The 15,052-nt window shown below is 44.6% G+C and overlaps 2 protein-coding genes across 7 annotated transcripts in view; both read left to right on the top strand.

The window, feature by feature from the left end:
* Positions 1-8,564, top strand: part of lrp1ba (low density lipoprotein receptor-related protein 1Ba) — a 146,185-nt gene extending 137,621 nt beyond the window's left edge. Inside the window, exons 80-89 of one of the 3 annotated variants that reach the window (XM_020042494.3) lie at positions 511-636; positions 1,019-1,183; positions 3,069-3,230; positions 3,461-3,635; positions 3,958-4,062; positions 5,245-5,358; positions 6,256-6,332; positions 6,815-7,056; positions 7,255-7,350; positions 7,870-8,564. In XM_020042494.3, coding sequence (XP_019898053.3) covers positions 511-636; positions 1,019-1,183; positions 3,069-3,230; positions 3,461-3,635; positions 3,958-4,062; positions 5,245-5,358; positions 6,256-6,332; positions 6,815-7,056; positions 7,255-7,350; positions 7,870-8,013 — 1,406 coding nt within the window. In that variant the 3' untranslated portion in view covers positions 8,014-8,564. The remainder of the gene's footprint in view (positions 1-510; positions 637-1,018; positions 1,184-3,068; positions 3,231-3,460; positions 3,636-3,957; positions 4,063-5,244; positions 5,359-6,255; positions 6,333-6,814; positions 7,057-7,254; positions 7,351-7,869) is intronic. The other 2 variants (XM_020042495.3, XM_020042497.3) reach the window with 2 other exon arrangements.
* A 4,461-nt stretch (positions 8,565-13,025) lies between these two features.
* si:ch211-246m6.5 (von Willebrand factor D and EGF domain-containing protein) overlaps positions 13,026-15,052 on the top strand; it is a 40,247-nt gene continuing 38,220 nt past the window's right edge. For all 4 annotated transcript variants that reach the window (XM_020042411.2, XM_020042410.2, XM_013139943.3 and 1 more), the window contains exon 1: positions 13,026-13,324. In XM_020042411.2, coding sequence (XP_019897970.2) covers positions 13,222-13,324 — 103 coding nt within the window. In that variant the 5' untranslated portion in view covers positions 13,026-13,221. The remainder of the gene's footprint in view (positions 13,325-15,052) is intronic.

Genomic DNA, 15,052 nt, shown 5'->3' with positions numbered 1-15,052 from the left:
CTCCGTCTCTTCTCTCTGGCTCCATGTCCCTCCTGCTCCTTCACCCCCTCGCTCCGATTTCGGCTGGTGCTAATGACCAGTTACGGCCCTGCCTGGTGCTTCATTAGCCCCAGATTCAGCCCGAGGGGGTCACGCTCTTCTTTATGTGTTAAACAAAACAACAAGGATCTCGTGTTTGAATTCATGCTGCGGCCCTCTGTTAGACAATACGAGAGTGTGTCATGTTATGCTCGAGTCCTCCGACACAGTACTTGAAAGGGTTTGAAGAGTACGAGCCTTTCGCTGTGACTGTCAACGTATGTTTTCTTTATATTCTTGCTTATGTTGGTGACAAAGTGGGATTTGGTTTGAAGCACTGAGTTACGTCTCGCCAAATTCACAGGAAGCGCGCGATACAGAAATGACAAGCAACCACATCCACTCAGACAACGAGGTACTGTCTTCTTTTATCGCACTGCACACCCTCTGGCGGAGCCTGCATTCTAACTGTTGTGCCGTTGTCTTTTTCAGTGTCCAATCCGTGCGCGAGGATGGGCTGTGAATTCCTGTGTCTTCTGAACCCTTCGGGAGCCAGCTGCACCTGTCCTGAGGGGACCACGCTGATCAACAGGACCTGCAGGGACAGCAACACTTCAGGTACATGAGGCATAACATCTCTGGTCCAGGAGTTAGGTGTGATCCAGTCTTGGTCGGGTCATTGATCTGATCTTGGTCTGGTCTCTGGTATGCCAGGCCAAGGTTGGTGGTTCAGGTAAAAACCACGTCATCCCAACTCCCTCCGAATGAGACCCCCGGTGGCCTTGCTTGGCGACTCCGCCGGATGAAAGCAAATGTAGTCAGGAAATCAGAGATAGTAGGGAATGCAGAGATAGGAATGCGTGCGTTCCAGGATTTTAGCGAGTGCCGGTGGGACGCCTCTTTGGCTAATCCATTGGTTAAGTGCCCTGTTGGAACAGGATCGGGTCAGGGTTGCCATGATTTCACTCGTGACACGGGCTCCAACGCGATTTGCTTTCAGGTGAGCTGTGTCGCCCGGCCTGTGAGAACGGAGGGCGATGCATCACCAATGAGAAGGGAGAGCTGCGATGCAACTGCTGGCCAAATTTCTCTGGGGAGCGCTGTGAAGTCAACCACTGCAAAGACTACTGTCAGAATGGGGGCACCTGCTCTGGCTCTCCACTAGGTAAGCCTCCCTTCTGCTCCCTGCTCCTGCCTGCTGCTACAGGATGTATGAAAATGTGTGTGCGTAGGTGTGTGTGTATTCTCTACCTGCTGTTCTACTCCAACCTCCAGGACAGAAGAGGGCGCTCATTCATCCGTGACACTGGGAAATGAGCATTGGGACCTGAAAGGCCCCGTCCTGTCAGCCTCGAACATCCTTCCCACAGAAGCCAGTAACTTCTGAGAATATGTGTGGTTCGTTTTAGCTCATTTGCTAAAGCATGGGAGTTGAAATGCCAGGATATTTGGGCTCAGATCTCATGGCCAAACTTAAAGTTTTTAATTCCGTCTGGCACTATCTTGACATTTTGCCTTATAAAATGGTCTTCCTTTATAGGAGAATTAAGTGTTTTATATCTGTGGATTCTTCAGACTCTCAGCCACAAGCACAATGGTGTACAAACGAAACTTATAAACACTTATATGAGTTATAATGTGACGTAATGGCCCAGAAATAAGGTATGAACTGGGGGAGGGGGGGGGTGTGAGAATGTCAGAAATGTATTTCCTAGCATTTAATGTTCTTCTACAATTGACAGAAACATGCAGCTGAGTTGCTGGCTCAGGGATAGACTAGATGGTTCCGTTTCACTCCGTTTGAGGTTGAATCTCTCTAGCTGTCATTCATGTACATAGATGTACGCTATGTCATTCTTTTCAACAGAATCTCAGCATTCCTTTGGAAAGTCACTTCCTGGCATATATGATTCTGCTGCAATTTATAGAAACATGTGGCTGGCGAATGAGTTTGTCAAATGTCTTTTAAGGATTTTAACTTAAATGTATGCTTTGGATAGAAGTATCTGTCAAATGGCATACATTAATCTGTTTCCAGTTTTCTGTCGCTTTCTTTTGTTATTCTATTGGCTTTGCAAAATGAATGTGAATTAATGTATAAGATTTATTTATTAGTCTATTTTTATCAAGGCTTTAGATTTGCTGTACTGACACTAGAGCTTTTATGTATGGCTCCGCTATGCCATTGCATTAGCAACGAAGAGTACAATAATACCATGAATATGCAGGTTACTCTGTGTTGCATTGCCATTCATTTTTCAGTAGTTGTTAAAACATATTAAAGTACTCAAAGTCCAGATTCCACATTTATTTATTTATTCCAGCAAATGCACAGCGAGGGATTTATTTTCATTTTTTTCCTGCCCCTTCAAAATAAATAATTGAGAGTGGAGAATCTGGAGATATAAATAAATTACATGGATCAAGGCTCTATTCTCTTCCGAGGAATTTTCTGGCTTTGGTTTCAAGCGAGGAAGTGAGGTGGTCAAATATTCATGTGGAAGACAACAGTAACTTGTTGGCATGGCAACATCAATAACACCTAACCCTGAAGCTGGCGGATGGTATGGGACAGCAGGAGGACAAACTTAACACACACATACTGAAGGTTTCTATATACATACTGTAGGTTTCTATATACATACTGGAGGTTTATATATACATACTGTAGGTTTCTATTCATCTCAGTCAGAAACAGAGCATGTGGCAGATGTTGTATTTCAGTAATGCTCTCCAAGCGGTCATAGGGACTGTGTTGAAACTAGTTGAAATCCTTCCCGTGTAAATAGACATTGCTGTTTAGAGAGCACTCTGCCTTGGGCATCTCTGTGGGCATGTGTGTGTGTGTGTGTGTGAGTGGGAGTGTGGGTGTGTAAGCTTGCTCTTTAACAGCGACATTTGGACAGGTGAAAAGCTCATGTTTATATTGATTTGTGTTACAAATTGTTGAGCTAAATTCAAGAGGATGACAAATAAATCAAATTCTGACTTTTCTCCCTCTCTCTCTTCCCCCCCCACCCCCCCCCCCCCTCCATTTTTGTCTGTCTCAGGGAGGCCTACGTGTCGCTGTGCAGAGGGATTTACAGGGTCGGTCTGTCAGAGGAGGGTGTGTGATGGCCACTGTCTCAACGGGGGTACCTGCGATGTCAGCAGGGGGAACCAGCCAGTGTGTCAATGCATGTCTGAGTACACCGGGGAGCGATGCCACCACCGTAAGACGCGCGCACGCACACACGCACGCACAGTATCATTCAGGCCAATCCCCCGCTCTCGAATTCCCTTTGCGCGATGACAAAAAACGTGTCTGTGTGGTTTTCGCACGTGATACGAAAAATGTCCCTGGAAGACACAATTTGCCTCGCGACAGCTCGGTTTTAGGTTTGGCACGGAATAACCCGAAATAATTTGAAATCATTTCTCTCTTTCTCCGTCCTGGTTCCAGATATCTGTCACCACTACTGCACCAACTCCAAGGCGTGTACCCTGTCAAGCCGAGGCCACGTGGAGTGTGTGTGCCCGACCAGGTATGAGGGGGCCAAATGTGAGGTGGACAGATGCATCCGGTGTCGGGGAGCGCCGTGCCTCGTGGACCCAGAGACAGACAACGTATCCTGCAAGTAAGAGTCCACGGCGCGGCCGGCGAAATGCTCCCCGTCCTTCGTGGTCGCTCTAAAGGTGGCGTTACCGTAGCTTTATGAGACGACGCTTCAAATTGTAGCTCGCGCGCTCGGTAGCTCGTAGTGCCCTGGAGATGCTGCGTCTGAGGGAGGGGGTAGGATTCCAGGAGCTCGTCGATATTCCAGCCCTACGGCTGCCTGGCTGGCCGCCTGTCAGGTGTCACACGGGCGCCGTGGCGTGCGCCGTAACGCTTCGACCGGGGGCGCCGTGAAGCGTTATTAATGTGTTATGAGCACGTTCACAGCCAGTGTTCCATTTCAGCTGCAGCGGCGGCAGGTTGGCGGCGAGCTGTCAGCTCTGCGACGGTTACTGTTACAATGGGGGGACCTGCCACCTTGACCCCGAGACCAGCCTTCCGCTCTGCCAGTGAGTCAACCCGGTCGATGCCTTTCTGTTAATCCCGTTGCTTTCAATTCAGCCCGCGAGGGCGTCCTTTTGTTTAGTTTTTCAGAAGGCACAGTGCGTCTCTGGCTACATTTACATAAGTCAATTCAGTTCTGATTGGTGGCAAAGCGTTACGACTGGGCTGTAGGTAAAACTGGATTATGCTCAGTTTTTGTTTTACCATTTAGACAAAGACCGAATAAGGTTTGACGTGAAACGATTTGATGTGGTCGGTTAGAAGGGGACTTCAGCCATGTTTACAAAAGCAGCTAAGATCTGATACTTTAAACTGATCAGATTGTTCAGTCAGTGAAAAAGGATTTTAAAATTGAACTGTCTGTGTAAATGTATCCATATCAAAAACAATAAGCTCTTCCACATCTCTAAAATGGGTTTCAATTTTCACTTTTATTTTCCAGATTAGATTATACAATATATTGAAATAGATAGAGGTTTGTTGTTTCTGGGGCTTGCATCACTAACTAGGGGCCTTTCAGATTTGATAATTCTCTCTGTGCACCCTTGGGGCACCCCAAGCTATCTGGTTAACAGTAGAATTGTTCGATACTACTGAATAAAACACTGCAGCTTTAAATGGATCTGTGTGCAAAAGAAATGTTTTGTTATCTTTTCACAGTTTAGTTTTTTTGTTACTTTCAATTTGATGTTCTCCAATTGGTTGTTGCACTAGGGTAGTCGGGCAGAGTATTTACATACCTAGAGGGCTAAATGTGTCAGGCTGTGTAAATATCTCTGCAGTGCCCTACCAAACAACATTGTAGACTGTTTCTGCACTCCCATGTTTTGGGCCGTTATTTTGGCTCAAAATTGGCGTAACATTGAACGTACTGCTTGCCGTAATCCTTTCGCACCCGAACACACACACATCCTTTAAAAGTACCGAGGACGGAATTAGGCCATGTGCTCGAATGGACACCGGTCAACTGAGCTGTGACAATGGCATGTGCTATTTCTTATTTCTAAGTCATGCGTTCAAAAACCAAAAAAGTCAACCTATTCGCTACATGGTGCAGTAGTTCTGACCAGGGCCCGTCAAAAACTGGTGCACTGTGAAGTGGAAATAGGGTGGCCCTACAGCCGCCGTCTCGACATGTAATCCTGGTGGGCGGTTCCTTAGGCCATGATTATTTCTCTGTGCTACAGCTGCACGCCTGGGTTCTTGAACCAGCGCTGTGACCAACTGGCCGACCCGTGTGATCACTACTGTCAGAATAGAGGGATTTGCACATTAACTGCCTTAAACAAACCCCAGTGCAAGTAGGTCCTTTGACTTCTCCTCTTCCCCCTCTCCCAGTCCCCGCCACCTCCCCTTCCCCACCATTCCGAAACCAGCATTCGCCGTTTCCCATTCTGGCGGCGCCGAGCCTGCCCATCACTGCCCACGACTCAGGGCCTCACCAGAACACCGTCTGTCCTCCTGTTTGTCTGATCTATCGCACAGTGTGTAACCCCTTCCCCCGAAAATACTTTTATTTCGTTCTCCCGTCCCCTCATTCGCAGCACGAACAGGCTTTTGTCCCTTTGCGCTTGCTTCTCTGCGCATCACTCTTAAACATGACAATAACCCCGTTCCTACTGACGGAGAGTCACGTTCCGCCACTGAGCAGGATCCCACAGAGGCTTGTGTCATTATACGGTATCGGGCGACTACAAGCTGTCATTGCCTTCAGGACAGTGATTCATGTGGAACCTGCTGCGAGCCCCAGTCCCTCTAATGAAACTTGATTAAACGCTGCTTTAGTCCATTTAATTTCAGCTAATATCATTTCATCTTCATGCAGTCACCCGTGTCTGATTACATACGGTGTAATTGCACGTCGTCATATTCTCTCAGTAGGTGGGTAGGTGTTTGGAAGAAGGGAGGTGGGGAGAACCGCGCGCGCACGCGCACACACACACACCGTCCTCATCACTTAGTGAATTAATGGATCACTCTCTATGGATTCCATCCAAAACCTTCATATGAGATAATGCTCATATTCCCATTAGAAAAATACGAATTCTGAATAATGCATGCCCCCCCTGTCTGCACCTTTGTTTTACCAAGTGAATGGACGTTTGACTGCCTGTCTATCAGTAGGTGTGCGTGTGTGTGTTACAGGCTAAATGAATATGCCAACTGCTAACTGTTCATACCCATTGTGCATCTTGTAGGTGTCAAGCAGATTGGTCAGGTACTCAGTGCGAGAGGCCAGCGCCTAAGACCAGTCCATCTGGAAACATCCACGGGGGTGAGAATTTAAGAAAGAGCCTGGTCAACTCTTAATCTTTCTCTTTAGCGTATGCATGCTTTGCTTTCTCTCCCTCCACATTCTTTCTCGCAACCTCTTTTTCTCGCACACTCCTGCGAAACATAGACGCCCAGTCTTACCGAGAGATTAAATAAGAAGTCTATTTTTGTATTTTGAAAGTGCAACTGTCAGGGTTTTGGAGACCTTTTTTAGATTCCTTGAACGACCCCAGTGATGGGATTTGATCTTGTCTGTAGTCTGTTATTTCACTGTGGATTTGCTCTTACGGTCTGTCAGTGCAGACTGAGCTATCCACCCAGACTGGATTTAACTGACTTCAGCAGAGTCATAGAAATTCACGCCCCATAAGGCGAACCTGGGAGAACAATCTTTCCATCCGGTTGTTTTTTCGGCTCAATGTCAACATCGTCCCATCGCCATTCGACCGCCGTCGATCTGAACGTGTCATGTCCGTGTCACAGGGAGCTTGGCCATCATTGTTCCGCTGGTCCTCCTGGTGATTCTCATCACCGCCATGACCACCGGCGTTTTCCTATGCAAGAGAAAGCAGAGGGGGAAGAGAGTCCGGCGACAGCCTATGGTGAACGGTGGGATGAACATAGAGATCGGTAACCCTTCGTACAACATGTACGAGGTGAACCACGACAGTCACTCCGAAGCCGGGAACCACCTGCAGCCGAGCTTCACCCTAGACCCACACAAGGTTTGGAAATGCCTGCGCCCGTGTTCTCTGTCTTACATGAGCCAGTCACCTGCTAATACATAGAGGCTGGATCCCTCTGGCCTCGCTGGCATGTCTTATACATTGTACGCCAGCACGGTTGGCGTACAATGCTAATGTTGTCATTGTGTTGCTACAGGGTTGGTGTGTAATGTTAATGTTGTCATTGTGTTGTTACAGGGTTGGTGTGTTGGCATGAGGTCCAGTCATCTACACACTCTGCCGGTTCACCCTGAAAGAGTTCATCATCTCCCCAAGGAGATCCTTCCTGGACAGGTGAAGACACCCTGTGAACTGACTGTCCTCTCTGGGAAATTTCAGGCTGTTGTTTCTGTTGTTTAGTCACAGCCAAGGCCATCCATAGTGGGAGGGGGTATGAGAGCTGTTTTTATGGAAGCTACAGTAAACGTGGCATCATCAGCAATGTGTTTTAATTGAAAATCTGAATAATAAATGTATCACAGAAAGAAGAAAAGTAACCATCTGCTGGTGTTTCCGCATGGCTGGAGACAGTCACCTGCTGGAAGTTTGTGACAGTGTGCTTGTCATGCTTGTTAAGCAGCAATAGGCCCTGGACGTTCTGCTGAACACCATCACATTAACAGTCTTTAAATGATTTCCTTTCAGAGGATTCAGTGTTTTTGTTGTGTAAGCTCAGCATCTGGAACTAACATGACACTTTAGTAGCAAATACATACTACTTAATTTATTTTCAATTGTGTCGGCCGATGAAATAGTGATTAGCTCTTTTGTAACTAATCCTTTCGTTTTGGTTATTGTGCTTTTTCTTCACAGTCCATAAAATACTCAAACCCGGTATATGCTAAGCTATACCTTGATCAAGGACAGAACTGTCAGAAAGCCGTCATCAGCATTGAAGAGAGAAGAGAGCTACTCCCAAAGAGACTGGATGCCACTATACGAGAGACAGTTGCATAGCCTGGTCTGTTTTAACAGTACCCGGGTGACATGATATTTTATATGAGCTGTATAGATGTACAAAATGATGAGAAGGATTTTTTTATATGTCCATATGACACCAGACCAGGTGTTTTATGACTGAGGCATCATCAGACATCACTTGGAAGTATATCTTTTCGCTTTGCACTGGAAAAACAGCACCAGAAAAAAAAGACTTTGCTTTCAACTGTTTCCTTCAAATTAAGTAGACTCTGCTATGATGTTATGAGCTCACCAACAGTCACCAGCTGATCGCTAATTCAGTCGCTAATCAATATGTTGCAAGGATGAAGGTAACTTGTTGCAAAATGTATTTTCTGACAGGCTAAATACATATGGTACCATGGTGACATTTAAGTATTCAGTATTTACCTTCTGAAATGATAATGAAAGTTTTATAATTTTATATATGATTTATATATGTCCAGTTTGCCTTGTATTTTCTGACAAGATATTGCGTGTAGTACTTTTATACAAACCTGTACAGTACAATAGTAATAAATGGGGGGTTTCTTGACCTTTCAAATGCATGTGGTTGCTCTTATCTCTGTTGTTTTTATGTAAGTGCACTTGTTCCCCAATTTGATTGCACCCAGGATCTTTTCCTCTCAGACCCAAACACATTGCAACTGACACATCTTGGCAGGACTGTTCTACCAGTTGACTGATTTTAGGGGTAGTAATTATTTTGTCAGTAGGGGGCGATGTATGGCTCCTTAGTTCAAGTGTATCCCTGCATTCTTGAAAAGTAACAACCTATCCAGGCCACAGCAGCAAAACCAGGAAGTCGAAGTGCATTATCACATTTAGGGAGATGTTTATGTGACCAGACGTTGTCAAAAGCTAAAGAGAAAATTGAATTAATATTGCAAATTACCACAAATGAGTATGTGTGGGGCACTACTGTAGCCAATATACTGCATATATCTTTGTGCTGAAGGTTCAAGCTCTACAGACATGTTGTTTTTTTCCCATTGGGGAATATGAGTCTCTCAGCTCTGCTGCACTGAGTGTTCGACTGGGCCAGAGTTTAATTCCACTATTGCTTATCTGAAAGCCCACCTGTCTGTACAAACTGCTCGCCTGCTCTGTGATTCTCCCGGCTTTTTCCAACCAAGGGCCATGCAGACTGCTCACATTGTGCCAAAAGCACAGTTTGGAATCTGTAAACTCATTTCCCATCTACGAACGTATGAATTCCGATCTACCTACACTGGTTGACCAAATAAATTAACCATGATTTTAGTTCTAGGTGATTGAGTCATTTCTGCGGTTGGTGACTACCATTGCATTCAACAATACTTTGACCCATGTAGTCAAAGATTAAAAGAAACAGAATTTTGCCCAACCTGATCCACACCTGCCACTTTGTAAATCACTCCAAACAACAATATATGTAAGATAAGCCCCTGACGTTAAAAAAGCTTGCGGTTGACGAGACATTCTTTGTTGTCTTGTTTTCACACAGTAAAAAGTGTGAGACATCTGGTATTGTTCAAGGGCTAACGTTAGGTCTGGGGGTGCCTTTGTCATTCTGTGGGAGTGAGAGGACATCAAAGGACTTAAGTAGATAATGTGTGCCCTCACCGGTAAAGTTAGCCTTAAATACCACTGGTAGGCTACCATAGTATGACAGGATCTGTGTTATCAAAGGTACCGAAAAGGAAGGTTAAGTGTCATGACAGCTCTTCTTGTTCACTGGGTCCAACCCCCAGATTTTGTTTCTTAACAGTGTTTTCTTCTTCAAGGTGGTTTCGTGGAATGGAATAGTAATATTTACACAGTTTCTTTATGTAGAATATTAAATCAGTCCTCCTACATTACTCACCCTGATAACAGTTGTATCTTTTCATACAGTATCCCAGAGCACTCCGTGAGGACATTTGACCATGGGAAATAGAGATGGTGTAAACTGGTCTATACTGCAACGCTGGATTGAATTTAGTAGTGCTAGGGCTTGACAAGATTAGCATACGTTTTCTAAGGAAATCAGCACTGAAGGACTCCTTCCGTTTCCTGTCTGATGAGAGGACGGAGAGAGAGGGGAACTGTTAGACAAAAAAAGGATTAAATTCAGTAGTGCATTTTGGTTCAGGATTACAATAATTGAAAAAGTTAATACTACAAAAGTGTATCTTATACTGTATATAAATAAAAATATAAAAGCTATTTTCACAAACACAAAAGACAAGAAACCATGGACAGCTCTTTTAAATCTTGTTGGTTAAACCAGTGGTTCCCAAATATGGTCCTCAAGTACCCCCACAGTACATTGTAGCCCCAGCCAAGCACAGCTGATTCAACTTTGTCAACTAATTATCAGGCTCTCATTGAGTTGAATTGGGTGTGCTTGTCCAGGGCTACAACAAAAATCTGTGCTGTTCGGGGTACTGGAGGACCGGAGTTGGGAACCACTGGGTTATCCCATAAAACACCAAATACTAGCCTATAATCACAAACGACTGTCCGTAAAAAACAATTCCCCCCACACCTTAATGCATTTTCATTATGAATCTATATATAAAGGAAACAGACAGTAGTTCACTACGCGTATATATAATCTTGGGAAAATAACTGTATTTAAAAAAGATAAGCAAAAATGTTGATCAAATTACCCTTGCTACCCACCTATGAAATGATGGGATGTTTCTGCAGCTCTGCTTTGTGCTCTGCCATGCAGATTCAGGAGACTGTATCCAGGAATGTATTCCATTCTATTGTGTATACATCAGTCCTCGCTGGGTTAATTGGCTGCTGGTATGCAGGTGAATCCACAGCAGGCACAGTAGGTCATGTTTTGGTAACCAGGTTTTTGTTCCCTGTTATAATGCATTCATTGGAGCATAGCATTTTATTGACAATGCCTGTTAGTATTGTGTAATTTACGGTTTACGAAAAGTTACAGAAGTATCCGAAAGTGTTCAGTCTTCTAACCCTTACCGTGCTTATTGAACAGGAAAGGTAAGTGTCTCCTAGCCAACACTCCAGGACGGACCTCACGTGTGAACTAATGAGGGTACATACATTGTAATTTTTTTTAAATGCTTGAGCCAACACTTTGAAAGGAAGTAGGCACAATCGGGCACTGCGAGTCATTCTAGCCAGAAGAGGAAAACCCCCGCCAGGTTACAGGAAGAAATCTGCTGGATATCAGACAACTACTTTGCTATGAACATTTTATGGGGTTGTTCTCATGGAAACCCAAAGCCTCACCTTTAGATATCTGTGGTTTTCGCCAGTCAAAGGATCTAATTTACCTGTGGGGAGAAATAATCAGAGTTTAAGCGCTAAAGCCGAAAAACATTTACTTATTTTACTGTAAGTCATGTTCAGCCTGCTATAACACCATGTCAACCCCTTCTCGATTTGACCCTTTATTCAGAACATATGTTTGTAATCCATGTATTCCCTCCACACTGACTGACTATCAATGAGTATTACCGGTCTTGTGAAGTCAACACAAAACAACAGCAGTATGGATTAGCAGTAATCCCACTGAAGCTGAACTAGAACAGTACACTTCTCGTTAGGCTCGTTCCAGTCTGTGACCCAATGACCTTCTCACATCAGCTTCACACACTCACGCCTGACTCATGGTTGAGGCCCAAATTGCCCCATTCTCTAAACACATAGTTGGCCATGGGTGTTGACCAAGTCACCAATCTATGGTGGTGCACTATTGGCACATGACACAACATCAGGATTTCAAAATTCTGTTTCGACTCGTGGGGCGTCCGAAAAAGGGCAGTGACATGAAAATATGTTATACTGCTTAATTCGTACCAACTTGATGTCTCGTTTTTAAACATTTAAGAGTGACCTGGTGAGCGTTTTGCCCAGCCCCGCTATGGACAGTAGGCCTTTAGAGTGTTGGGTTTCTAGTCTTTTATGTCGCTAGGTGCATTCTGGTTATGTATTGGTGGTTCCCAGGGCCTATTCATTTGGGGACTGCACACACTATTTAGCATTGCTTAAAGGAAATATTTAGGTTGTCCTTATCCCCTCCTGACACAAGTCATCCAGAAGCAACCAGGAAGGGGGAAACAGCAGCGGCACCGAAGTGAGCCTCCAAACTAGGCACACTTCTGACTCATGGTACTGCCTGTCAGTCGGTTTGTATCTCTGTCCATCTGTCCGTCTGTCCGCATGTCCGTCTGTCTGTCTATCAAAGGAAGTTGGGAGGGTGGCACCTACCCTGCAGCGTGTCTCCAACACCTCCCCCAACATTTGCCTATGAAGAGAGGGAGGAGGGAGGAGGAGAGGGTGTTGAACATTTGAACTCCTGCCGACACTGTGTGCTCCACTAGCTGTGGCAGTCACTGCTAAACCACCCCGGGCCAATGTCTCCAACCCTTAATCCAGGGAGTCTGGCTGGGGGAGGCTGGGGGAGTCGAGAGCCAGAGCAAGGCCATGACATTCCCCAAAGCCCCAGCTCTTCTTCCAGAGCCAGCAGGCTAGAACGAGGGCAGGCCAAGTCTAATAGAGGGCATCTGGACAAAGCTACGGCTGTGTAAATTAGGACATAGCCACGTTATATGAGCATTAACTCTGGGAGGGCTCTTTCTCTCCAGGTGCCGGTGGGTTTGTTCGGATCAGCGATTAGAATTTGACTGGTCAATCAGGGTGAAAGCAAACCATCCAGCCGCAGGGCTTCCAACTCTGATGGACAAGGGAGAATGTGGGAATATCCCAGAGACTCATTTCAGCTCCCTGAACAAAGGCCTTAGCTCAGTGGGTTAAATCTGTTTTTGAGATGACAACAGAGACTTGGTTTCAGTCAGCAATGCTGTATTTTATAGAATATGTCTTAGTTATTACTATGGAATGACCATAATGTGCATATTCACAAAATGTTGTAGTCAGACAATGGCCCTGTATTGCAATGGGTTTTTCAAGAGGGTCCACCTACACTCTTGGGCTCTTGAAGGCGGGATGTGTCCTCCTTCTTTTTTTATGAGACGGAGCAACTTGTTGTGTCTTGATGAGAAAAGTTGAAAAGAGGGCTCTAAAGGTTCCCACGGATTTAACCTAACGCAATCGGAGGAAATGTTCTGAAACAGCTAAAAGATAGCCATTTCATCATTCAGTAACAGCTGGAAAACTTTCTAGGATTATCAGATGGAAACTATACATCTGTCAAAACGGGTGGCATCTTTTTCTTCGCTGAAATCGTGAACCACCGCTGCTATGGATTGCGCAGTTATCCGGCTCTCTCATGCGTCGGTCCTAGGATATCCGCGCATTTTGGTTCTTCTCTGTTTCATACAACTGAGAGCGCTGGCCCAGTTAGGTAAGTGGAATAAATAATACATAAAGTTTCAAGAAAGTTCAGTAAACCGTGCCTTACATGACTATTAAGAAAAAGCCATACACCTATTTGTATCTTTCGGATCCATTGCCCTTGATGGAAATTATATTTGAAAGCGTTGACACTCAACTTCACTTGCATCTGGAGTGAGATTATTCTGGATCATTCTTTCAATTATAGTTGGCCCCCGCAATATAAACAACACAATTAGTTTAGATCACAATTGTTGACTGATGAGGCCTGTGCCGTCTGTTTATGCAAGCTATTGCGATTATTTGTCATGTCCCTGAGAATAATTACATATTTTCAGTTTTCTTTTCAATCCTATGTTGCTCATAGCAAAAACTAGAATAAAAAAAACAAAACCTTGTTTCCGACATTTCGTATTGTTAGACCGACAGCTGAATTAGATTTCAGACAGTCTCGAGCCTGCACCTCTGGCGTTTGATTAAACACATCTGAGGACCTCATCACAGGGCTGAAAATCATTACGAATGCAGCCATGTTACAGCCAAGTTGCTTTTTGTATTTACGGATTATATTTCATAACGCCATTGTGTTTTTAAGAACTGCAAACAGCCGGAGAAATTAGCACTACTAGATGTCGTTCTCGACACAACAATAAAGCCTGTAATCTTTAGTCGCGTATATTATATAGTTACTGCAGGCCTTAGTGTTTTATAAACGCAGCCAGCTGCAAAACTTGGCACTGTAACCTATTGTTGTGCGCACAATGAGATATGCAGCAGTATCATTTGGTGTCTAGGTCTAATGCGTTGCATACCTGTCATTCACCACTGGTCAACACCAGACACAGGCAAATTTAGGCATATATAAGGACGTTAGCGCAGCTTCAAGTTAACAGAGACGCTTTCTCACATAAAGCAGTAGACGTACCTGGGTTACCGAAAGGTTGAATTACAATAATGTGAATACAGCATCAATACAGCATAGTCTGTGTGGAATAGTACAGTAGCCTGCTCAGACACACACAACTGTTGGATTATTAATCAACTGTAAATGGCATTGAAAATTTGCAGACTCAGAGTTGGCTGATTTCCCCACTCAGGGGGACTTGTGGTTATACCTTGACGTTTTCCATCTACTCTCCCACATCCAATCAGCAGGTCATTTGCTCTTTCAGCACCATTGCCACAACAAATAAATCATTGAATGGGCAGGCTAATATACAGTACAGCACTATTACAACGCCAATGCCACATTTACAGCTGGGGTGGGTGGGTGTGTGTGTGTGTGTTTCAGGTTTATAAAATTCCAACTGTGGACTCAGAAAAAAGGTGAATAATGCATAAGTGTTTCCTGTCTCAGTTAAATTTTTGGGCTTATGTATTAGGTTTAGGGCAAGAGTTAAAATTGCCATAGGATTGGAATTTGGGTAAGGTTTAAGGTTAGGCATTACAGGTTAAGTTTAGGGTCAGGAGTTAGGGTAGGCTAGTCAATAATTTGGTTTAAGACTAGTAAGAATTTCATTTCTTTAAGGGTAATCAACTTTGGTGTCACCACTTAAATTGTAAACATGTGTGTTTAGACACTGTGTGTGTGTGTGTGTGTGTGTGTGTGTGTGTGTGTGTGTGCATACTCAGAGGGATCAGTTAATCTGCTAAACAACTCCAGTGAAAAAGGCCAGACTGATGACCTAGACAACAAAGCATTCCTCTAGTAGCAGCACAAATACCAGAGTTGGGGTCA

Source organism: Esox lucius, chromosome 22, assembly GCF_011004845.1.
Source record: "Esox lucius isolate fEsoLuc1 chromosome 22, fEsoLuc1.pri, whole genome shotgun sequence".
Classification (NCBI taxonomy): Eukaryota; Metazoa; Chordata; class Actinopteri; order Esociformes; family Esocidae; genus Esox; species Esox lucius.
This window is presented reverse-complemented; position numbering and strand designations above follow the sequence as displayed.